The following is a 25,578-nucleotide window of genomic DNA, read 5'->3' as shown; positions in this document are numbered from 1 at the left end:
GATACAGAGGCGTTACTATTTCGGCACTGGGGCCGACAGTTTAGCGACTCGAGGAGCCGAGCTTTTTTCTCTGACACATAGGTCTACTGCTCGCGACGCACCGCAGGGCTTTTTTTATATGCACCGGGAGGATTCTTTGATTAACAAAATGTCCAACCAGAAGCGCCGCTGGCCGTGAGGTCAGAATCCTCCAGTGGGGTCGCCACTGGGCCGCGTCATTCTCATCGAATCTGGAGCCGCTTCGCTGCAGGTGGCTGCACCCAAGGACGAGTGACGCCGCCACGCATTGCGTCAGACTCGCCAGACAGGAAGGCACCGATTGCTTGGGCGGGCTCGCTGTGCGTGCGCGAGCAGAAAGGCACCGCTGCGTGATGACGCCATTCAGTTGTTCGCATCAGGCGGGCTCGCGTGCTGGCCTTGACACAGATTGCCTTTTTCAGAGGCATGGACGTTCGGTGTCGACTCGCAGGCATAACAATATGTAAAACAAGGCTTGTCATCGCAGTGTCATTTAAATGGAGTACGTAATGAAGAATCGCATGGCGTATTGGCTGATTACGTGCTTTAATTACATCTCTATGTCTCCCTGACGGATTTCTCTGAACGAGCTACCTACATGTTAAAGTAAGGATGAACCTCTTGTACGCGGGAGACGTTCAGCTGAACAAAGTTAGTTGGCTGCTTTTCCGTGCTATGTGATTTAAGGTCTAAGAGTGAATATGAGGACAAACTAACGCTGATGATGTTCTGTGTAATGAGATTTTTTTTAGTTTTTACATAGACTGGCCCTTGAGGCATATAATTTTTTGTTCATATGTGTAATAAGTCTGTGCATTTTAGGACTGGTTTTAAGATTTATTGTATCTGTAGACCACTAATTTCTTGTCGGCGTCTACATTGTGATATGTCTGACTTATATAAGACTTTGCCTAATTTCATGCTGTTGCCTAGTTCAGAGTTTATAACTCTCGTACACTCTGCTAACATTGAACGAATTATACATCTTTAAAAGTATTGGCTATTTAAATGTCAGTGTGCAACAACAAAAATTACGTTTCATATATCCAAGTGCGCAGTGTTGCATTAGATTTTTTTTTACTAAGCACTATTAAGGTACTCATTTAAAAATATGCTCTACAGCTGTAACACCTGACCTCTGGAGAGAATTTCTTTCGTAGTTTCATGGCGAAAATCTGGCAAGTGAGACGTAAGAATACTGTGCATAGAGTGATACAAGACAACACTACTATCTGGATGTAGTAAGGTCTGTCGCGACTTCACAGTGCATAGAACGTTTGTTAGTTCTAATGCCACTCAAGTAATTCATTAACCTAATTCAATTATTGGCACTTTGATTGGATAACCAACATGTACCAGACTTGTCTCAGTCAGTCAGTCAGTTAAGAACTTTATCAGGCGTTCCTGAGGAGTTTAAGCCACAGGGGTGTCCACGAGGGACATACCAGCAGCCGCTACTGTAGGCGACGCGTGAGTCGGGGCGGGATCATGGTGGCGTCTCAAGCCTCCTTTTGTTTTTTGTGGGGCACCTTATTAGACCAGTATGTCTTGTAACATAGCCATAGCCCAAAATATTTATTCCAGATTCAGCGTCCAGATTTGTGTACTTGTGAAGATAAGTTTCTATATGTTTTCGGTGTCCTGACGTCATACTATCCTATATAACATCTCATACATCAAACGGAAATTCAATCTTTCAAATTTCAGTTGTTAAGTGAGGTCTTTTTCATTCCCCCCTCCTCCCTCGGCCGTATCAAACTTCTTTAGTGACAAAGCACATGCGAGAGCAATGTTCGTTACTGCGGTCCGCTAACAAAGGTGTGTTTGAGACCCCTGGAATATATGGAAGATGAGCGTCGTACCATGTTGTGAATAGTGAACTGCTTCTATCAATTCTACAACCACGTTCATGCGGAGAAGTACAATACAAACAACATACTGGACAGCCCGATTTACAACCGCACTTTCGAAAATGAAGTCAGTTTGCATAAAACTATGGTGACGCATGGCGTCAAACAAACGTTCCCAACTACGGCTATTGAAAACACTTTAGGATTTAGTTTTTTCCATTCCCTAGATGGAGAAACGCTGGCTTGCGATTTAACACTAGCTGCGGTACCTGACGACCTAATGCAAAAGCATGTCAATTTGTATTTCATGTAAAAAATCACATGGTTTGCTTAATCTCATGAAAATGATTACAACTCTTGCAGTGATTGTATACTGCCCCACACGAGCACTTGAAATCCAAATTTCCAAATGCCACATGCTAACAATCTAAATCTAAAGAAGTGGTTTATTTGCTGCACTGTGGAATAAGTTTCGAGGTGCTGCTATTAATTCACTGTTGCGGTAAAAATAGTGGCGGCTGAGTATATCTCTCCGTAGAAGCGATGCGTGCTTTAGGTCTCTCGAAAAGAAAACCATAAGAATATTTTATTCAGCATTCACTCTAATACTTTAGAAATGACCCCAGAGGCATAGTTAGTTTGCCTGCCACATTGCCCGGGTGAATTAGGAATCAACGAAGGAGATATACGAAAAATGCGGCTGATCTTTCTTTTTAGAAATCTGTAAAAAACAAAATGAAACTTGTCTTCCCAGAGGTCAATGAGTGTTTATTAAGCATTGATTCACCGCAAGGCGGAACAATTGAATGCTACAGCAACAAACTGCAAAATAACGCGAAGAACGACAAATGGCAATAGCTCCAAGCTTCCAGCGTGCACCTCGCGCAGAAAGCACCCACGAAATGAGCATACACGGGACAAGCGCAGACTAACAACTGGCGCAGGCACAGCTTGACACTTAAGGTACCCTGTAGAAACACAAAGAAAAGCGCACGAAACGAAGGCACAAGTACACACAATATTGGGGCGAACAACTGTTACAATTTTCACGTCTGTGTGGGTGATCAGCGTGCTTCTTTCGTAAATGCGGCCATGGCAGCGAGCGAAGTGACCTTCGTGCAACTCGCAACACGAGTCTGATAGTGCGCATGCAGGAGAGATCACGCTCCGCGTGGTGGCGGCGATGTCCAGAACGCGAGGGGTGACTGCCTTGAGAGCGGGCCCAACGCACGCTTGTCGCGCCTTATCACTACTGATGACAAAAACTCACCGAATCTGCTAATCTATAAGCATCGCCAAATCGTATCTTGTGTACAGGGTGTCCCACATAACTTGAGCCAAGAATTTGAAAGTCAAAGGCACTTAAAAGGCGAACCACACGCATACTACTCGCACTAGTCTGAAGGTATTCAGGCTATTTTTTACTTATCCCGATACGAATTGATTATTAATTCTTAATTACCTACTTTTTTAATTATGAGTTAGAAGCCCAAAACATGAACACTGAGATGTAGGGCACTTTCAGAAACCACTGAATAAATTGTTTTCTGTACGATACGCCCCGTGCTGTTACTTTTTCTACGTTTTAAAGAATTCCCGCGATACGTGAAAAAAAAAAGCCGTGTGACCGACATATCGTACAGGGATCATTTTCGTCGGTGGTTTCTGAAAGTTCTCTACATATCAGGGTTCAAATTTTGGGTTTCCAGTCCATAAAGAAAAAATAGGTAATTAAAGATTATTATTTAATTAGTATTGGAAGAAATAAAAATAGCCTGAGTACCTCCAGGCTAGTGCGAGTAGTACGCGTTTTGTTCAATTCACCACTGAAGTGTTTTTTATTTTCAAATTCATTGCTCTAGTAATGTGGGACACCCTGTATATAAATGGCTTGCTGTTACTGCTCCTGGCTGGATGTCCACAGGGGCGTATTGGTTAGCACAGCGCGCTGCTATTCGAGAGGTCGCTGGTTCGACGCCCCGAGGCGAAGTATTCACATATCGTTTTAATTTTTTTACAGTCTGTTTTATATAGTTTACAACGTCATATCTGTAATAAAAAAAAACGTCAGCGTAGCCATGCTGCACGTTACATAAAACACTCTCGTGTTAAAAACAAACGCCACTGATAAAGTGCTCTGTGCAGTGTGTTTTACCAAAGGCTTGTCCGCCACTCTGGATCGGTTATTAGCGCGCTCAGCTGTTGTCTTAAAGGTCAAGGGTGGGATCCCTGATGCAGTGGTCTCATTTCGGTATAGCCGTAGTGCTGGAGGTCCGTGTGCTGGTCTATGTTAGTGTACGTTAAAGAACACCAGATGGGCATGCCTCATAATGGTACCTTATTTTTGGGGACGTGAAAGCCTAGAGATCAATGCAGCATTGCTTTACCTCAGTATGGTGTTGATAACATTACAAATGTGACGGCTTCCTCCCATCTCCACCTCCTAAAAACAGTGCGTGAGAGCCTGCGTAATGCTGTTTCAGAAGTGGGATGACGTGAAACTTACGCCATTATATCTTCTGTCTCAATTTGACTTGCGAATATTAGGATGTATTAGTCTAACACGTAAAGGTAAACAATGCGCAAGTACTATATGCCACAATCTGCAAATTAGCAATGACTTGCTACACTTTGTGTTGTTGTTTAGTAGAAACACCATCAAAAATTTGTTTCGTGCAATTTTGTGTTGTATATTTCTTATATTATTTGTGACTGTAAAAGCCATGTACAAATAATTGAAAGTCGATTTTAGTATTTATGTTTCGTTCTCCGCTTACCTCGCGTGGTGGTCGTCGACAATGTGGTCGTGGTTGTGGGTGTGGTCGAGGTTGACGGAGACGTAGTGGTCGTGGTTGACGGTGTGGTCATGGTTGACGATGTAGTAGACGTTGATGGTGGGGCCGTAGCTGGCAGGGAGTCAAGAAAAAAATTAGTTTCAACTAAGGGCGAAGCGGCATTAAGAGTAGCATTTGTTTTTATCGGCTCCTCCTATATAGAAAACGCCGGTTCACAGGATTCCAACCATTTCGCAAACAGAAGTGGTTTTCGAGCTGGCGACTCTCTAAACTTAAAATTTCTGTGTAATGTGCAATGCATATGTTGAAGAGATGTAAAGAACAGAAGTGTGAAAAAAAAGCCTGCTATTAGGAAGTGCTCCAAACGCGGAAGCAAATGCGTAACACTGTATACGCATGCCCCCTTCCAACTTATATTTAATTCTAAAGACGGCGTTGTCGGTTAGAGCATATCGCTTTTTTTGCATTACTCTATAACAGCTCTTGGCGTCAGCCAGAATGTCAATAGAAAGTGCCCCAGCTGCATGCGCGCCTTTGAATATAGCGACGACTGAATACCCCTTCAAGAAGTTGAGAAATGGTTGTGGTCAAATGTTAGGGCAGATTGTTTTAGATCTACCTGATGGTATAAACCTTGTATAACCTTTTGGTCGTTCATTAAAATGAGTAGTATACTTTTTAGTCAGTGTAAAAATGGTGTACCTGCCACTTGAAATAATCCTCTTCCTGCATACTTAATGACATTTTGTCGATGTACAATTCTGCATGTCACGTGGGATTTTGAACACTTTGTTTTCGGGGTTGACAGAGCACGCACGAGTTGATTTTAGGAAAACGCTCATTGTTACACTAACACCACGACCCTTTCGTCGAAGCTTCATGAGGCTCTGCGGAGCCCCGCTTTTTACGACCGAACCTGGGCGACCCAGCACGCCCGTGAGGTGGCGTCGAGGCAAGTCCTTGACGTCCCCTCATGGAAGGCTTAGGCTCGGCCACCTAAACCTGCTGATTTATTATAATAAAGTTTATTCCTCCTTCTTTTCAAGTTAATGCGGCGATTAAAACGGAAATGCAGCAGTAGTTTCTCTGATGTACTATTCTTTTCATAAAAATAACATTTATTAATTTGACCAAAGTTATCAAATCCTTCAGAAGAATAAGCAATATGAGGAAAAGACTTTGCTTTCGGGTCTGTCAAAATACACAATAGAGGGAACAAGTTACATGCGCTTACGTTTAGTTGTGCTTGATGATGGCTGTGTCTTCCCTGGCATGCGTGATCAATGAAATCATAGTGTATTTGTCTATTGCACCATAGATAATATAATATTAAATACGAGATTCCAATAACATCGGGTAAGTTTAAGGAACGAATGGCAAATGCAGATGTCTGCCCTTGTAGGTCACCTGATCTTCCGAAATGTAGTGAAAACACTTCCTTATCAATATTTCAATTCTACAATATTGCAACTGTACTACTACAATACTAGCTTCTAGTGCGAAGATCAAGAACAAGCTCACATGAACAACAATATCATTCGAGATCCTAAAAACTTGTCTACGAATTTCATTCTCAGTTTTGTTTCTTTAGCCAAATGGGAATACGTCTTCCAGGCAGGAGCACCGAGAGGCATTCCTCCTTTTTTTTTCAATCATTATTGGGTAAGAAAAGACTGCTTAGCTAAATATTCGTTACAATATTTTAAAAAATTGAATATGATGATATTTGCGAGCTATTGGGAAGACTCGAAATTTTTTTCTCTTTTGGCAATAATAAAACGTATCGAATACCAATTTTGTCGAATACATCACACAGAAAATTATAGAGTATTTCAAGCTAGATACCAGTGATTTGAAATTATGCTTCTAGAAAAGCCTGTACACAACCTTGTGGCAAGACATTTTATTGTTTGAACAAATGCACACTTGTGCATTGAGACATGCTGCAACGTGAACCTTGCAAAACGCTGTAACAAGAAAGTTATAGGCCACAGGACGACTGACTTCAGTTGGTTTCAGTTTCTAGCTCGTCCTTTTTAACCACCTCTCACAGCGGAGAGGGCTAGTGGTTGGCGTTTATTTAGACAATGCCTAGCTGATTATCGTAGCTTCACGTCACTGAGTGCGTCATTGGCGCGCAGCCAAAGATTGAGGAAGTTTCCTTCTACGTGCGCACGTACTTCACTGCACCTCCTTTCACCGCATCACAATGATAAAGCGCGATAGGGAGAGTTGTGGTTAAGTAAGCAGAGTGAAATGACCATTTCAACCAACAAAAAAAACTGACGCGGGTGACACGGGAAAGGTGAGAAGGATAAAAAAACAGAATGCCATTTGCAGAAAACAACTGCGAGCATTGCGAATAGAGGGAAGCGGAGTAAATCGAGGGTGAAAAGTAGTCGCACGAAAGCATCGGAAAAGACCAGCCACGCGTCTCGGCCGTCGGGTTTGGGACCCGACACAAGGCGTCTACCTGAGTCAGGGCTGAGTACAGATACTCATAAAAGCATTCCTAAATATCGATATCGAAATACATATGCAAGAAGCCTGAAATAGAGCCACTGTGGGGCATTAGCCTTTCACTGAACGGCATATTTCAAAGCTACTTTTGCAAAAAAAAAAACAACAAGAATGCAGACAAAGGAAGGCAGATATTGCAACATATATCTTTTTATTAGGGTATGCTCACACTCCCCAAAGACTTCTGTTGAGTGCAGCTTCTTGTTTGAATAATGTCTCAAGTGGTCATATTCAAAGGTTTTTCATTCATCTTGTATTTATTTCTCACAGTACCCTCTGTGCTAATTATGCACTACAAAAGTGGTAAAGTAAGGTAACTATTCATCTGGGCTGAAAGGGTTACTCTTCAGTAATACTTTCATCCTCACCGATGCTAGCAGAACCTTTTTTCAGCCAGCAGTCACCGGCGAAATCGCCTACGTTGTAGACACAACAACAACACACTTGTAAATTACTTAGTGACGTACGCTTACAGGCTGGAGGAGTGGCTGAAAACGCGACAAACATAGCTACTTACTAGCCATCTCTATACTACGGGAACTGCTTTGTAAGTGCCACCTGTGAGAACTTGACGCGCGCGAAGCGCTGCGAGGCGTCTGCTCCAAGGTCGTTTCCGGGCGGCGGGTAACGAAACAATGAATTGCCACCCGAAAAAATTGGGCGTGCAGCACTGACCTAGAGATTTTTTACTTTCACTGGCTAAGGGTGAAGTCATAATAAAATAAGGATTGTTAGATTATAGCATTTTAAAACCATCATATTAATATGAGACACGCCATAGTGGAGAACTCTGAAAAAATATACCACCCGAAGTTCATTAACGTGCACGTTATAATAAACACGCGGGCCTCAATCATTCTCGCCTCCATCAAAAGTGCGGGTTTTGAGACGTTAAAACCTACATATCAATCAATTAATCAGAAGAGCGGCTACCACGGCCGGGATGGCCGACAACATAGCCACCACTATTGCGCCATCAGCGATCTTCCGCGCTTGATCACATGCACCATTCTCTGCTTGACCCGCGGACAACCGACACCGCCTTTTTTATGTGATCTTCCAGGTGCGTATCGTTCGTTTTCTTGGCACACAGATAAAAAAGGAAAAAGAAAACTTCATTTCTTTTATGGAAACACGCCTGAGCTCATGCGCTGTAGCAGGCCACACAGTACTTGATCAGGCCAACCATTTCGCCTTCGTCTGGTAAAATAAAGATAATATTTTTTCGTTTTTTTTTCTTTTTTTTTTGCTAATTGAATGCATCTCTCGAATGCCTGGCATGGTATGCGAAAATCAGCAGTTTCCTGAGTTTGCTGCTAGAAAACTGCGCATATTATTATTTCAGTCACAGTCATTTGTCCTGCTCTTATCATATCATGCATACAGAAAAATTCGGTTTTTGAAATTGATGCCCCTTGTTTCAATATTTTTTGCTCTTTTTTTTTTCTAGAGCAAATAAAATGCGAAATAGTTTTTCTCGCGCAAAATAGGTAATGATAATTTGCCGATATTACAGATGCGCTACATATACAAATATTTTCTAACAGTCTATAACAAATTTTGCTATGAATATTTTCTTGTTTTTCACTGTATGGAGGAGAATTCAGTGTTTCTTGTATTTTGTTTTTGTTTACCAATAACGTTATTTATTGGTATGTTACTTATATTGTTTCTTCGCTCTGTATGAATGAATTCCATCTGCAATATGACCTATGTAATGACTCTAAAACTGTGGTCAACAGTATTGAAAATATATAAATTAATTAATTTCCAACAGAACAAGCCTAGAGGGATACTTTGATCTGCATGGGATCGCGATACAATCAATACAACGTGAAAGGATTTCACCATCGAGATACAAATTGATATCTAAACATGCATTTATACAGATATATAAGTACTCAAAAGTATCCCTGAAGTACGATCACGATACTTAGATGCCCATACTCCACCCATCCCTCACCTGAATCTACCCGAGACCTGAGCGAACTATATAGTGAGTACCTGCAGTTTCTGATGGCGGGTAGCTAGTGCGCTGCTGCTGGGGAAAAAAAAAACTTTCTGTATTAATGAACACAGCACTTCGAGCCAAGCTATGGCGCCGCTATGCGGCTGGAACCAATCCTCGGAGTCAGCACTTAGACACCGCCATCAACATGTTTCCTAGGAAGCTGCCAGTTATCGCATATCCGTGAGCCGCTGGACGCCGACGGCATCCTTCATTCGGTCGCCATGCTTCGCTCCAAGGCATTTTCCTGAGGACTGACTTTGGAGAGATCAGCATCATGGCTACCTTTCTCTCCACGACCAACTGAACGCTTAGAACTGAGTAATCCGGAACTGCGTGTATAGAAACTAAGCATGTAGTTTGTGTCTTTCCTAGTCACTCTTCCTCCGGCGTTAAGTGGGTTATTTCAGTATTGTAACGTTCTCCCTTTGTTCGTGTTTTGCGTTATAGCGTGTGTCTGGTTATGCATGTAGTTTTCAGGTGGTCTCTTCCTTAAGCCACGCCACTGACGTTCTAAAAATAAGAGAACCTGCACGTTGTGTAAACCAGAACGACAACGTGACAGGCATATGAGGCACTGGTGAGCCATGTATTTTTAACGAGCGTTCAAGCTTAGGGGCGCACCTTCATCTTGGAGGCTTTCGCTCGATCACTGCAGCTTCTGCCGGTAGTCTCAGAGCACGGCAAATAAAAATGCGCACTGCCTGGTGAAAACTCGCATCGCCATTTTTAATGCGCTATTTCTTGCTGGAAAGGAGCAATAAACGAGTTCGGTATAACTCAATGTTACCCATGTGCAAGATTTTATCACCGCTCATGCGACACAAATTACACAGGTGTATCAAAAGTGTCGTGGGAAAGGTTTCTCGAAATAGAAATTTTGCGCGGCATGTAATGTTGGAAAGCCTCACCGTGGTGGTCTAGTGGCTAAGGTACTCGGCTACTGACCAGCAGGTCGCGGGATCGAATCCCTGCTTCGGCGGCTGCATTTCCGATGGAGGCGGAAATGTTGTAGGCGTCTGTGCTCAGATTTGGGTGCACGGTAAAGAACCCCAGTAGGTCGAAATTTCCGGAGCCCTTCACTACGGCGTCTCTCATAAACATATGGCGATTTTGGGACGTTAAACCCTGCATATCATTATCATGTAATTTTGGAAAAAGACAAGGTGGAAGACTATGAACTGTTCTGCCTTCGATTCGCGCGCTGTACTAGCAACCCAAAGAGCCAGGCGTCGGTTTATTGAAAGTAAGCCTTTCTTTTACAGAACGACAGGCTCGATTTTACTCAAGTGGTGCAATTTTATTCAAACGCAATCACCGTCGTCTGCTGTGAGAATCAAGGAGCTTTTTTTAGGGTGTATATAGTATCAAAAACTTACTAGCCCCTTCGTTTTCCGAAATATTCGAGGAGCATTTTAGTTGCAAAAGATGACGTGGTGGTTTTAACGATTTGCAATAAAAATAATTTTCATGAGTCGAGCACTTTTTCAGCATGCCAATGGTGACACTTTACTCAACACTTAGGCGAGCAACCAAATGTCAGCAGTGGTTTTCTACCGAAACTAGTAACAAGAAAGGCATGCAATGAGTGTTTTATATACTGCTGCTTGCCACAGCATATCGAGAGCTTAATTGTGGTAATGGCATAGAGCCGACTGGTAACGTGGTCACGCTGGCCATTCTAATTTCAACTCGGACAGAAGGCGAAAAGGCATTAGAAAACTAGACCATTGATATTTACAATGTTTAAACTAAAACTAGGATCACCAAATGAACACTTTATGAAGGATACTCATTTTTCCATGGCTGGCGCAAATTATTCGCAGCAGCATCCTATGGGTATAATATAAGCAAACTTGCCAAAAAGAATTACTGATTTAGTTGTAGAAATATTACTTTATATCTCCTTATAGTAGGAAAGATAGCTTGAACGCTGAATCAGATTGTTCACCAATGACAGCGTACCCACTCCAACAGCACCTATGATTAGGTGAGACAATTATGTTGGTTTTATGTGACACGGAATATGAATGCGAAATAGGGTGCTTCTAAAGTCACACCAGTTCAGAGCAGCAATACTAGTGACAATCTATTGTTTTGTTTTTCGCCTACAATCTTCCCTATGCACCTTCGCAATCAAGTGACCATGCTTTGGGGGTGTCTGCTATGCGAAGATCACAAACAAGAAAACTTCCTTACATACCTGTGCTTGACGTCGAAGAGTTCGTGGCTGCAAAAGTCCAAGTTGAAAAAGAAATACATTTGAGTTTTTTTTTTTTTTTTTGCACTTTGGCATGGACGTGAGATGTCACAGATATGGTAGGTGTCAAAAGAATACTTTTGTTCTTGAATTTCACACAGAAAACTATGTAGTGTTTCACTGGAGTGTATGTTTATCATCAAGAAAATATGATTCATAATACTCGGCTCTAAAGGCGATCAGTTAAGAAAATGTGAAAGGTGGTACTTGAATATCAGGTATATAACAAGTAAATATAACCAAATAATTACAAACTTATGAACCGCTGGTGGCTTTTAGCAAGGTTTATCTTGGAACGCATGTGCAAACACATGCGCAAATGCATAGCCATTTCACATTTTGCAATTGTGGGAAACTGTGTACTAACACGCTGAAAATAAAACAGAACCCCAATGTGCGTTAGTTCTCGGCTCCTCAGATTCTCATTCATTGTGGTCTTGCCTGCATGACTGCAGTAATTCTTTTACCCACGCTATGAATGCATCCTTAATGAGTGTTATTTTTTTAATCGCCATTCATATCAGTCACATATTTCACCCAACACAGGTATATATTATAGATGATTGTTTGTTAACTGCTCTTGGGACGGCAGTCGGTGACAATACCTACTAGCCTATACAACGTATCAGTGCATTGCTAATTATCATGCTCAAACCAGCGTTTTGTGTGTCGATTCAGTTATGGCTGTAGTTGATTTTGAAACATGGCTTTTTTCCCATACTAAACACTTATGTGGTGAAGAATATAAAAACTCCAAACGGGGTGCTTATGGCTGGTGCCGTCATGGGGCGAGTGCAACGACGCCTTTGCAAATAGGTACTGTAAGCGCAAGGAAACGTGTTAGAAGCAGGTGGCAGGAGAATAAGTGAGTACGACATAATACGTGACAACCCAATTACGATAATGTGTGAATTTCAAAGTAGTGTGTGTCGCGTAGCGCCTCTTTAAGGGCACTGGGCTCTTTTAACAGGGGACAACTCATGCTGCGCACAACCGTCCACTGTTGCCTCTTTCTGTGAGATCGTTAGGAATGCCACAAAAACGCATTGCTTGTTCCTAGCACGAGCGTTATTACTCCGTAGCTTTCAGTGAGCCATCACTTTGGTGTTTTGCGCTTTATGTGGAATAGCCTAATAATTTTCTTTATATTGTAAGAGTGTAGAGAGGCACGCAAGACTTTTAATACAAATAACATTACATACAGGCCCTATGAGCACGCAGTGGCTGCTGGCGTGGGGGGTAAGGGCACGGCGGCTTGAATTTCTATTATTTTCTTTTTCATTTTGAAGCACTTTATATTGAGTTACTATTAGACACGGACATCCAGCAGCGAGACCTCTTTGTTGTAGAGAATATTTTTAAAAGTGTGTTCGACTTTACATGTGTTGAGTGTGAAGCACACTGAAAAACTCACCTCCACCTTGCCCATTCACTTCACCGCATCCAGGTGCAGCTTTAACGCAGAGAAAAAAAACACATTATATAGTGACTTGTAGAGATATATAACGTCATGATTGACAGATTACTGTAACACCACTCTACAACAAGTAATAACTGAATTTTACAAAACTCTTACTTACTACCAATATCAGAAAAGAAAATGCAATGAATGGTTGTTATAGAAAAAAAAAACGTTAAACAGGAAGACCCACGAAGCAGTAAGCGAGTATAGGCCCATATCACAGGGTTTGGCCTAAAGACAAGTACAGGCATACAGTTCATGACAGGCTAATGTCTTCGCATATTTGTCGCGTACTCATGTACATTACTGTATATAGTATGCTAATTTATTTATTTATTTACAGATACTGCTGTCTCATGTTTGAGACATTGCAGGAGTGGTTACAACAAACGAACAAAAACGTCACAATTAAATAAAAAATATAAAAATTGCATAATTAGACACCTGTTCAACAAACAATAAATGATCAAGCAAAAGGAACCACTGCAGAATTAAGAACATCAATTTACATAATTGGACACTTGTTCAACAAACAGCGCATGCGGTAGTCGTTTTAAAGTAGCGTCCAGATTATTCCAAGTGTCAACTGTGCACGGAAAAAAAGAGTATTTATAACAATCAATAACACATCTGAATGGCACAATATTCAACGGATTGTATCGGCGAGTCACCTGGGTGGGATGATTGGTGAACGAAATGGGTGTGGCTATGCGGACGGAATTGTGCACGATGTTATGTAGCATGGTAAGCCGATCACACATACGTCTGTGTTCTAAACAGTTTAGCGATAAAGCACGGTAGTGCTCAGAAGGGGAGAAATCACGGTCATAACGGTTAAAAATGAATCTTATCGCTTTTCGCTGGATGGCCTCAAGTTTGTTTATGTCAATTGCAAGATGTGGTGACCACACAACAGACGCATATTCAAGAAGAGGCCTGACCAGTGATTTGAAGGCTATAAGCTTGCATTCCCTTGTGGCGCCCTTTAGCGTTCTTCTTAAGTAACCTAATTTCTTTAGCGATTTTGCAGAAATAAGGTCGATGTGTCTGTGCCACTTCAAGTTTGGAGAGAATACAACACCAAGATACTTAAATTCCTGAACTTTTTCCAGAATGTGATTGGAGTCGCCATATCTAAATTGCAATGGCTCCTTTTTATTTGTAAAAGTTATTGTCACAGTTTTCGGAAAATTAAGCTCCATTTGCCAAGTTCTACTCCATTCGCAAAAGGAAGAAAACACATCATTCAACAAAACTTGGTCAGCGACGCTACGTACACTGGAATACAATACACAGTCATCGGCGTATAGGCGAAGCTTAACTGGAGTGTTAATGACAACCTGAGTGACATCATTAATGTAAATTATGAATAAAAGGGGTCCCAAGACAGAGCCTTGTGGAACACCTGAGGAAATATGAGCTTGTGACGACTGTTCATGGTTGTAGCGAACAAACTGACTCCTCAAATACAAATAATCTGTAATCCAATCAAGTAATTTGTCAGCATTTGGGCCTGTAAGAAGGTTACCAAGTTTGAGCAGAAGTTTTTTATGACATACTTTATCAAAAGCTTTGCAGTAATCAATAAAAATGGCATCGACTTGTTCGTGGTTATTAAGTGATGAGGCGATGTCATGTGTAAATTCGATCAATTGTGTGACAGTCGAAAAACCACAGCGGAAACCATGCTGATGCTCTGAAAGGATACTGTTGTCAGTTAGGTATTGAATAATGTGCTTGTGAATGATGTGCTCGAGTAGCTTGCAGCACGTGGATAATAATGAGATTGGTCTGTAGTTAGAAATTATTTCCTTCTTACCCGATTTGAAAATAGGAACAACATTAGCGATCTTCCAAATTCGCGGGACCCGTCCGGAGTCAAGCGATTTCTGGAATATAATTATGAGGTATCGTGCACACCATTCAGAATACCTTTTCAGAAAAGCGTTAGGGATACCGTCCGGGCCAGCACTTTTAGTAATATCTATGTTGAGTAAGAGATTACGAACTCCAGAGCAGCTTAACTCAATATCCGAAATAGCTACCGATACAGAGGGTGCGACAAAAGAAGGAACTTTACCGTTATCAGTGGTAAAAACAGACTTAAAATAACTATTAAAGGCCTCCGAGATCGTCTGAGCATCTGAACATATTTCGTTTTCTATAATGAAAGAGGAGGTTCTCCTGGAGGGTGGATTAATTGTCTTCCAAAATTTGATCGGATTTTCCCTAATGAACGTTGACAGCGTGTTATTGTAATAGAAATCTCTAGCTTCGTGCATTTTATTTCTGAGTGTTACCTTTAACGTACACAAAGTGAATTGGTGGTTTGGACTAGAGCGGCATCGGCGACGTAGTCGCTTTATGCGGCGAATAAGCTGTACTATTTCTCGGTTATACCATGGGTGTTTAGGATTGCGCTTCACGCATTTGTTTGGAACAAATTTAGATATGCAGTCGGACACAATCGTGCCGAAGTGTTCCACCAACTCATTTACACCACAACTGTTGCTAGAAAGAAGAAAATTTGCATAAGAATCTGCTAGCAGGGAAAGTACGCCTTCATCGTTGGCACGTGAGAAATCAGTAAGAACTTTGTATTCTGGTTTCTTAAGTTCGTAGTGAATAGAAAATTGGACAAAGACTGCATTGTGATCCGAGATACCTTCTACAACCTCGCACTCTGAATCATCATTCAAAAGGTCAGCTGTAACAAAAACAAGGTCCAGGATTGAACCACCCCTGGTGGGACTTTGAACAACTTGAGTAAAATCATGGGATACAGCGAAGTCAATCATTGAATTACAGAGAACTTTGTCACGGCCGGTCGTGGTGAAAGACTCCCAGTTAATGTGGGGTACATTGAAGTCCCCGCATAGGATCAGTTTGCTGTCAAGTAGTCTCTGCTTAACGATATAGTCCGTGATTGCCGATATGCAATGGTCATCTTCACTTGGTGGCCGGTAAACAGTTCCAATCACTATAAACACGCCGCATACCCTGATCTTGCACCAGACAGACTCTGTTTCGAGGAGATCAGGCAGTGTTGTATATTCAATGTCGTTTTTGATAAAGAGCGCAACGCCACCACCTCTACCAGTCGACCTGTCTTTTCGAATGACCGAGTAACCAGAGGGCAGAAATTCGTTTTCAGAGATGGATTCATTAAGCCAGGTTTCAGTGACGCATATAATTGATGGACTATGACACTGTACTAGGCAACTGAAGTCAATCAACTTATTTACAAGGCTGCGGGCGTTCAAACACAGAAGCGTTAGGTTTTCTGATTCGTTGTGTCTGGTGTCAGTTCATTGCTTTCTTTGCCTTCTTTTTGTCTTATCTCTGCTATCGTGCACCGGGATTCTCTCGTCATGCGCATCATCCCAGGTGAATAGTTCTTCACCAATCTTAATTTTGTTCGAGATTAACTTTACCTTCTGACCCGCCCTCCGAAGTTCCGCAGTGCTTTGCCATAGTTTCTTGCGTGCTTGCCTTGTAGTAGGGGAGTAGTCTTCCGATACAGAGTAGCTACTGCCCTTTAGTCTGAAGCAATGTTTTAGTATGTTTAATTTCTCACGGTGATCGAACAGTTTGATAATAACCGGTCGATGCTTGTTAGGTTGATTCCGACCCAATCTGTGAATTTTTTCTGCCGAAGTAACTTTTATACCTAATTTATCAGAGAACACTTCCTTCAACACAAGCTGCGACAGTTCTTCATACGTTTCCTTTGGTTTTTCAGCTATACCAAAAATAATTAGGTTGTTACGCCTCCTGTAATCTTCTAGGTCAACAAGCTTTCTTTCCAAAACTGTAACTCGTAAATCAATGTCATGCGTCAAATTCTTGATTTCATTTATCGCAGATGTAGCTTCATCAACTTTCTGCAGTTTGACCTCAATATCCCCCAGCCTTTGTTGAATATTTTTCTGGCCCTCAAGTAGTTCAGCTAGAACCTGCTGAGTGGTAGGCCCTGGATTAGGCTCGACGTCACCACATAGCATGAGTAGCGACAAGACGAAGTCACAGGCAGTAAAGTACATTTCAATAAGTCTACGTGGGCACGTCAGCTGGACAAGGCAAATGTCATTAGATTTAATTGTGGAAGCATTGTTACTAACCTGCATGAAAAACAGGAGCGGATTTAACATGATGCTCGCTGGATGCCAGCCGACGTGCCCACTGAAGAAATCCGAAGGAAATGGGGCGTTTATATCTTGGCTCGTTGTTATCGACGAGGTTGCGCACGGGTGTCCCCAGTCGGTGCCCAGGCTTAGGAATTCCTCCGCGCAGTCTCCATGGATTGCTCGTGAAACAGGCGTAGATACCGTGATCGCTGTGCTGGCTTCGGTAGTCGAGGCGATCAGAGCAAGCTGCATGAAAAACAGGAGCGGATTTAACATGATGCTCGCTGGATGCCAGCCGACGTGCCCACTGAAGAAATCCGAAGGAAATGGGGCGTTTATATCTTGGCTCGTTGTTATCGACGAGGTTGCGCACGGGTGTCCCCAGTCGGTGCCCAGGCTTAGGAATTCCTCCGCGCAGTCTCCATGGATTGCTCGTGAAACAGGCGTAGATACCGTGATCGCTGTGCTGGCTTCGGTAGTCGAGGCGATCAGAGCAAGCTGCATGAAAAACAGGAGCGGATTTAACATGATGCTCGCTGGATGCCAGCCGACGTGCCCACTGAAGAAATCCGAAGGAAATGGGGCGTTTATATCTTGGCTCGTTGTTATCGACGAGGTTGCGCACGGGTGTCCCCAGTCGGTGCCCAGGCTTAGGAATTCCTCCGCGCAGTCTCCATGGATTGCTCGTGAAACAGGCGTAGATACCGTGATCGCTGTGCTGGCTTCGGTAGTCGAGGCGATCAGAGCAAGCTGCATGAAAAACAGGAGCGGATTTAACATGATGCTCGCTGGATGCCAGCCGACGTGCCCACTGAAGCAATGAAGCAACCCAGAAGGCATCATGAAGTTTGTATCATCTCACTTGTGCTCTTCCTCTTATTAAACAGATAAAATGCGCCCTATGAACGTTCATGGCATCAAATGCCGTTCTTTTTCATCATGCGCTTGCGTTGTTTGAGCTACACTGATCTCCTAGCAAGGAAATAAAACGAACACCATGACATCGTGATGACACCTTGTCATGTGCGTTATGAGGTACAAGGTGTGAATTTCATGATAGGTTTGTCTTAACTCACTGTCAATGTCGCTCGTGCATAAGCGTCACGTCATGCCAATTTAGGTGTCTGCTTATTTTATAAAACGAACACTAGAGCCGCAAGACATTTTTTTTTTTTGCATTTCGCAACGTATGTGACATTCTCAACGCCATATTCATGTGATGATTTGTAGATAGTGTGATTAAAAAACTGCGGTGCAGGTAGTGTGAAATACAAGATTACAGAGACGACACAAAAAGAAGTGAACAATAAAAGTGCTAAATATCAACTGAATTCACTGAAAAAAAAAACTTGATGGTAAGAGGACGTTCATGAGAGGGAAATATTGGTTTACGATGAAAGTACAGGGTTGTGGGAGCGTAAATCATGCTGAATTGTCTTCAGGTGCTACTCGTAGGCTCATGGCGTAAACTTTTTTCAATAAATTCAGTTGATAGTTCGCGCTTGTATTGTCCATTTCGGGTTATGTCTTCTCCCTAACTGTGTTTTTGGCCATACCTGTAACGCAGTTCTTTAATAATGAAGAATCAACTAGTTCAATACCTAGCTTCTCTCATGTTGTCAATTGTAACCATTCCGCTTTGATTCGATGCAAATTTGGATATATATCAAGTTGACGGAATGGCTACGTGAGCAAAAAGACTATGTAAGAACAGTGCAGGCTTGCATGACGTTATGTTCGTGTGATATTATCTCAGTCATCCTGCTCGTCATGTTATATTCTTCCATGCCTAATTAAAGCTTATGAAGATAATGAAGTGGATGTGAAAGCACGTCTCATATGTGGTTGTTTGCGTTTGACACGTGAGGAAATGGTAAGAAGGAGAACGTCTATCGTAAACTGTTGTCACATTGCCAAGAAAGTAACTGATAATGACATAACAGTGAAAAAGTCGCCAATGCTTCAAACACTTTAGGCAAGCTTTAGCACCTGAAAAGCAAGAAACACTAAAAGCACAATAATATTGGCTAGCGAATGGACGGAAGCATGAAAGCTCAAACTTTTTCTTTACGTATGCTTTCTTCACAAAACATCCAAGTTTATTTTTTGTTGCTATCCGCTGAAAGTACCACGGTCTATGCCATGCCATCAATATTGGTACAGAAAATAAACTTGTGCTGTAAGCTTTGTGATAGCCCTTGAGTGCGCTGTGAAACATCAAAGTTTGTTGTGTGTTGAGCGACTCTACAGTAATATTCTTTATCGTCTATGAAATTCGCCCTGTAGCAAAGTAAATAACTACAGCCCTTGTCTATGGGCTTCAAAATGTAGTATTTGAGCAGATAATGATGTTTTGTATGATTTATCTTAATATGTCGTCTTAAACAAAGGCAGTTAGGCCATTATGTTTTGCCAAACTCAAAATAATGCCATGGAAACTTTGCCCTAGTTCGCAGAATGTGAGTGCATCACTACAATACCAGAATTTCAGTTCCCATACTTAATTATAGCGTCGAAATTCGTAAAACATTATCTTCTTCTTCCCTGCACATTGCTTGCATCATACATGCAACAGGTAACACACTGAAACACCCAAACAAATGTAATGAACTGATTCATTTACTACGACTACACGAAAATCATTCCTGCTATTTCCTCCTTGTCTCTTTGTCTTAAATACAAGCACATACTTTTCCAGTGGTAACAAATAATTTAGCTGGAACATTGCACTTTGTGAAGACAGTGTGTTATACTACGGTATATTTGTTTTCCAAAGCACTCCTATTGCATTTATTAATGTATTACTATTTATAACACAAAACTTTAGCCAAACGTCGGTTGTGCGAACATGAAAACCTGTAGTGAATTTGGAACTAAAACTCACGAGGTGGAGGAGGATCCTTCGAGGCACCTGCGAAACACGCGCACAAAAAACTGCTTCAACAAATGATTGCACCATATTCAGCGAACACTTGAATTCAAGGCTACAAAATAACGTCTACTACTCATGAACTACAAAGTTCGTTCAACACATTGTCATTGTGATAAATAAATAGATGGTCAGGTACCAACTTCGCTCGCTAAAAGTGACAACTATGAAGCTTAAGATTGCTTCCTTTTAATAAACAACCATAGGCTAACTTTGAAATGACTCATTTCAAATTTTGTAGGGGATACAATAAAAACTCACAGCTTTGCCGTGAACGCGAAGCAATGAACGTGATAGCAACAAATTGGAAGGTCATGCGCAAAATGAAAAGCAGATCGAAACGTGCCCCGCGTTTCTCAGGCAGAAATGACGACCGAAACGTACACATAGCTACAGATGCACGCGAAGAAGCGTCTCAGTTGTTACTTCACTGTGACTAAAAAGCACTCCCTTTTCGCAAACAGAGACTGCAATGATTGCAGTGACCTTTGTGAGCCAGGTAACTACAACAGCACCGTTCCAGGCAAAGCCCGAGGCCAGTCAAGACGTACGATGTTCCGCTCCGCAGAATAAGAGCACGCGATAGAGCCCCCCCCCCCCCCCCCCCGCTCTAAGCAGAACAAAGTACGCCTGAGAGATAAGAGCGCGTGCCGCCGCGCGATGTGGCAACGCGCGCTCATTGCGCCATGTTTTTGGTAAGGCTGAAAACACGATAATTTCCCCCTTCAGAGACGCCCAACAGCTGCGGTAAGTAGTAGATACAAATAGCTTGCTATTTGACCGTTGATGACGTGCCCCTCTGTGGCTCAGTGGTTAACGCTTCGTACTCGCGAGTCTGAAGACCCATGTTCGATTCCACGTGCTGGAGTCTTTTTCTGGATTTTTTTTCTTTCTTGCATCTTTATCTATATAGATACGTGCACGTTTACGTTGAGTGAAGGCGACGCTGACGCCGGTGGCAAAATCCAGCCGGGAGTGTCCATATAATTTCTACCGCAATAAAATCACGTTCTGGGGATCTGCCCGAGTGACTGTCTGGCCATATTCTGAGAACAGCGCATGTAGTCAAGCTTCATAATGAAGAAGTGGGAAACACTTCGCATCCCCATTCCCATGATCACACTACGGCTGTTGAGCTAGCATGCAAAGAGGGCACCAGACTCGGCTAGGAAGCCCCTAGGTTGTACTACGTAGCGGAAAGTTCCTCACAAAGAATAAAGTTGTGTGTACTTTGACCTATGAATCAAGCTTATTGGTCGACACGATCTAGACTTTTCTGGGTGTAAAAGCATCTATTTATATCCTGAAAGTCTCATTGGTACATTAATATTCAAAATCAAAAATGAAAACCAGCATGATAGCAAACTGAAGTGGCGAAAAATGGAGGCAAAGATTATACTTCAGATATTTAATACTATGAGGACTGAACGCTGAGCAGATTGGTGTTCTATAACAACAAAACTGCGCGAAAAAGAGACAGGCACACCCAATGCACATGCACAAGTGCAGTGCATGTGCCTTCTGAGTTCCTGTCTCTTTTTTGCGCAGTTTTCCTAGTTCTTATAATATTATTTCAGTATTCTGGATCTACTCCATTGATGCAAATTTAAGACTGACAAGCTGATAAAAGAATAATTTAGCACAAACCTACTGAGTACTTTCCGCGATTGTAATGTCAGTAAAAAAGCTAAGCGTTCTAGACGTGAGTTTCCTCCTGTATCAATTTATTATCGCGTCGATTGCACCCATTGGAGCTAATAATGCATTCACTGGGGGCGAAGACATACCTTCAGCGTGCGTGCTGTATTTGGTACACATGTTTTGAGATGTCCGTTATGCGTATGAAATATAGTAATAAACTCTAAACTGCAGTAATTTTTAACAAATCTAACATGAATTGTCTGAAAACACATTGATGTGATTATCTCGGTTTGAACAGAAAAGAAGAGTTAGGTATTCATATAGGACCACTTTTTTTCTCAATTTTTGTTCCACGAGAACACCAAATCATTAGTAACCGTAAATTGCCTTTGAAATAATGCTGAATAAATAAGGACAAACCATTTGAAGCTTTTCCCTGCGAGGATGCTGTAATGGATGATGAGACATATTTTAAAATGCGAATCAATATTTCTTCTACATATAAAAGCATAAGTCACAAAACACTGCAGATGCGGTGTACCGTGTGACTGATATTCTCAATGAAATTCTAAAGAAAAAGAGACTCATTTCGCGAGTGAAGATTTGGATATAAATATACAAAGAACAAACAAACGTTTTTCATCAAGCCTAGCATGAATATGCTACACAAGATACTATACTATTTCATACCACTTCTGTTACGCACACATAATCACGCTAGGCTTTACGAAGAAAACTCAGTGTCATTCCAGTATAAACATATTCCTGTGGGTCTATCTAGTTGGTTTCTTTTGAAAAAAAAAATAACAGCTTAAGCAGACTGACATGTTGTCATCATTTGTTCCGAAGGGAGTTATATAGAGCATTCGAAAGCAATATTTTCGCAATATTGAAGCTTCTTCAGTGGTTCACAAGTTTCAAAGGTTTCCACAAGCAACATTACAGCTTGAGCCATATCTCAAAGAGATGGCGGAGCTGATGGGGTGGTTTTGCACTAGTGATGCCGAGCTTGCAAGAAGTGGGAAACTGAGCAGCCTTCTTTTGCCATTTCGTCTGGTTTTTTTTCTTTCTCATTCGCCATTTCTTCCTTTTTTCCTCTCTCTCTGTTTTTGCGTCCTTTTTACTTAATTTACTTTGTGTTCATCCTTGATTTTTCCACCATTTTTTTCTATTTCTGCCCTTTTCTCTGTTTTCATTTTTTGTGTCACTTTCTGTTTATTGCTCGTTTCCTCTTTGATGTTTCTACATACTTTTTTCTCTGTGCATTTATTTTGATGTCTCTCTCCTAACCTTTATGCTTAATTCTTTCTTCCCTCTTTTTCTGCGCCCTCACACTCATGTCTCTCCTTCCACCCTGACTTCCCTTTCCTGCTCCCTTCCTATACGACACTGAAGAAGGTTATGTTTTGAGAGAAGAGAGAGACAGAGCTCTTCATTGAAAAGCAGAGAATTTAGCCGGCGTGTGTATATCGCTGACTTGCTACTCTGCGTGGGGAAGGGGATTGGGAACCTAAAGACAAGAAGAGTAAACGTTTCGCGCACTACAATAAAACAAACTTGACGAATGAAGAGTGACACGGGAAAACACAAACGCTTGTTCTGTCGCATATTGTTCTTTCTCCGTGCGATATTTGTTTCATTTTGACGTGCAAAGACTTTATGTTCTGTCAGCTGACTAGATAGCATAGTGCTTAGAACGCTGGCCTTCAAACCATGGATACGCAGGCTCAAATCCTACCAGAGGATTGGTTTTTCGCGTCTCTTTCTCTTTCACTTTCCTCTGATTTCTTTCTCTGTTCTCCTGGCTTACTTGCCATACGCTGCCAATTCGGCGCACGTGTTATAAAAGTGAAGCAAAAAAACGTCAAAAGTGGACAGAAAGAGCACGTGGGGTTTGGTCATAATTGTAGTTTTGGGTGACTACAGCAATTTTTCCTGAGCTAGAACTGCTTCGCTACATAAATAGTTAAAATACTCAGTGGTGCAAAACAGTGACTACATAATTAATTAGAAGGAATTTACTCAATCACGCAAAAGACATGAACTTGCACAACGCAACTGTGCCTGAAATATTATTATGTTACTAACGATAGAAAAACACTTCGTCTCAAACCAAATAAAACATTTTACTAATATTGCGCGCAATTATTTCGTGCATGACGAGGTATTGCGCCAGCCGTATTAATCAGTGGTCTATTTCTAGAGCTGGAAAAATATACTGCTTGTTTCAGGACTACATTCACACTTTGTATGCAAGTGAATAGCATAAACAAAATAAGAAAAACTGCGAGTGTTAAGGTGTCGCAAGAATATATCCTTCCAGACTGAAGTTAAGTTTATTACGTTTTTGGGAAACAGAACTTAAGTTTATTAGGTTTTTGAGAAACGTAGGCGGAATAAATGTTCAAATCAGTCTTTAGAGCTGACGCTTGCAAACATAAGTACCGTGACTCAAGGAAAGGTCTTTTTATTTCCTTTTTTTAATTTTGAGCTATACTAGTCATGGACACTGGCGGTGGTAGTGGTTAACTATGGCACCTTTGTTGTGATATTGCAACAGCCTTCGCTGTAGAAGACGCTGCATGCGCAGTATCAGAGGTGGCAGGGCAACCAAAGGCTATATAGACAGATGGAAGGGTAGGCATGAAATCTATTGATACACCGTGGAGGAGAAACCATCTCGCACAAAAGAAACACCAGCGAATACAGTAATTTTTTCTACGTTCAATCGCTGTTTTGCTGACAAAGAGTATACCCGTCAATTGTCAATTTGTTTGAAATTCTCATGACTACAAACGTCAATGGTCGCGAAAAGTTTAAAAATTCTGTTTCTAAATGTAACTGTATATGTATTACAGAGCTGTCCTAAGAAAGTTTTGATATAACATGATCACAAAGGTACAATTGCCATTCTTTTAAACAACGCACGCACAGAGCATGCATGGAAACAAAACCAAGTTATATCCACGTTACAAACTTACCTACTGCAATCAGAAGAAACAAACACCACCACACATTCATTGCCCCCTTTCGTACGTAACTATTGGGAAAAGAACGTACAAAACTGCTAAAGGCCGTGGCTATATATTCTACAGACGCACTTGCGCTGTTTTATTCAGAACTCAGGTTGATACTGCCTGTTCTGTATAAAGTTTGAGCTTCGTCATAGTTCAACTCAAAAGTACTTCTTAAACAATTCATTTCAGATTTCTGACAAATGCGTGTTATTTCTTTTAGTTTGCTCACTTGTAGTAAGCAGTGTCTTGTCTCTTTGTTGACCTGACTAATCTTCCCGCTGCTGGCAAAGTTCACAATGTCCCTAGAATTGAGATGTATGGACACTCAATTGTTTTTTTTTGTTACTAAAGAATATCCCGAACACCAATTGTTTTTTTCTGTATATGGTTTGGCATGCAACAATCCATCCCACAGTGAAATCAGCAAAAAAAGCAATATTTTTGCGCATTGAACTATAGCGTGTAGCCTATAACTATAAGCTCAAGTGTAATAAAAAGCTGAAGAAAGACAAAAGTCACACGGACTTTTACGCTTCATCATAACACGACCCGAAGGCTCACGTGATCTCCTTATTGTTTTTCGCAGTAGAATGAACGTGACTGAATTGACCCCCTTTCTCCGGTAAGCCTTCTTCCACCAACATGGTTTTGCAAATCCTTCAGGATCAGAGACATCGGAAGATTAACGAGTTCTTAGAGAGCCTCCAGGATGGGCCCACCATCGATCAAGCGAAGATGTCAAAAAATAGCGTCATTATGGGCCGTTGAGTTAGCTCCCGATTGGGCCTTCATGCCAAATTATGATGACGTCAAAAACTTTCACGGTTTATGGTGCCTTGGGTATGCCGTAGAGTGAAGTCATCAGGTCATCCTAATGTTTTTAACGCCACAAATGGTCATTTTTCGCCCTTGCCTCCAAATGTTGCTCGATTTTCACCCTGCTCTAGTTAA

At 41.7% G+C, this 25,578-nt stretch overlaps 1 protein-coding gene across 1 annotated transcript in view; it reads right to left on the bottom strand.

Annotated features, from left to right (window-relative positions):
• The window catches only part of LOC119179951 (uncharacterized), a 41,174-nt gene extending 16,445 nt beyond the window's left edge, over nt 1-24,729 (bottom strand). Inside the window, exons 1-6 of the mRNA XM_037431079.2 lie at nt 24,592-24,729; nt 22,031-22,057; nt 19,925-19,951; nt 12,866-12,904; nt 11,395-11,421; nt 4,646-4,774 (exon numbers count right to left, since the gene is read on the bottom strand). Coding sequence (XP_037286976.1) covers nt 4,646-4,774; nt 11,395-11,421; nt 12,866-12,904; nt 19,925-19,951; nt 22,031-22,057; nt 24,592-24,631 — 289 coding nt within the window. The 5' untranslated portion in view covers nt 24,632-24,729. The remainder of the gene's footprint in view (nt 1-4,645; nt 4,775-11,394; nt 11,422-12,865; nt 12,905-19,924; nt 19,952-22,030; nt 22,058-24,591) is intronic.
• Nucleotides 24,730-25,578: the final 849 nt, after the last annotated feature.

This window comes from Rhipicephalus microplus, chromosome 7 (genome assembly GCF_043290135.1).
Source record: "Rhipicephalus microplus isolate Deutch F79 chromosome 7, USDA_Rmic, whole genome shotgun sequence".
NCBI classification, from domain to species: Eukaryota; Metazoa; Arthropoda; class Arachnida; order Ixodida; family Ixodidae; genus Rhipicephalus; species Rhipicephalus microplus.
Note: the sequence above shows the minus strand (reverse complement) of the source record. Positions and strands in the feature narration are given on the sequence as shown.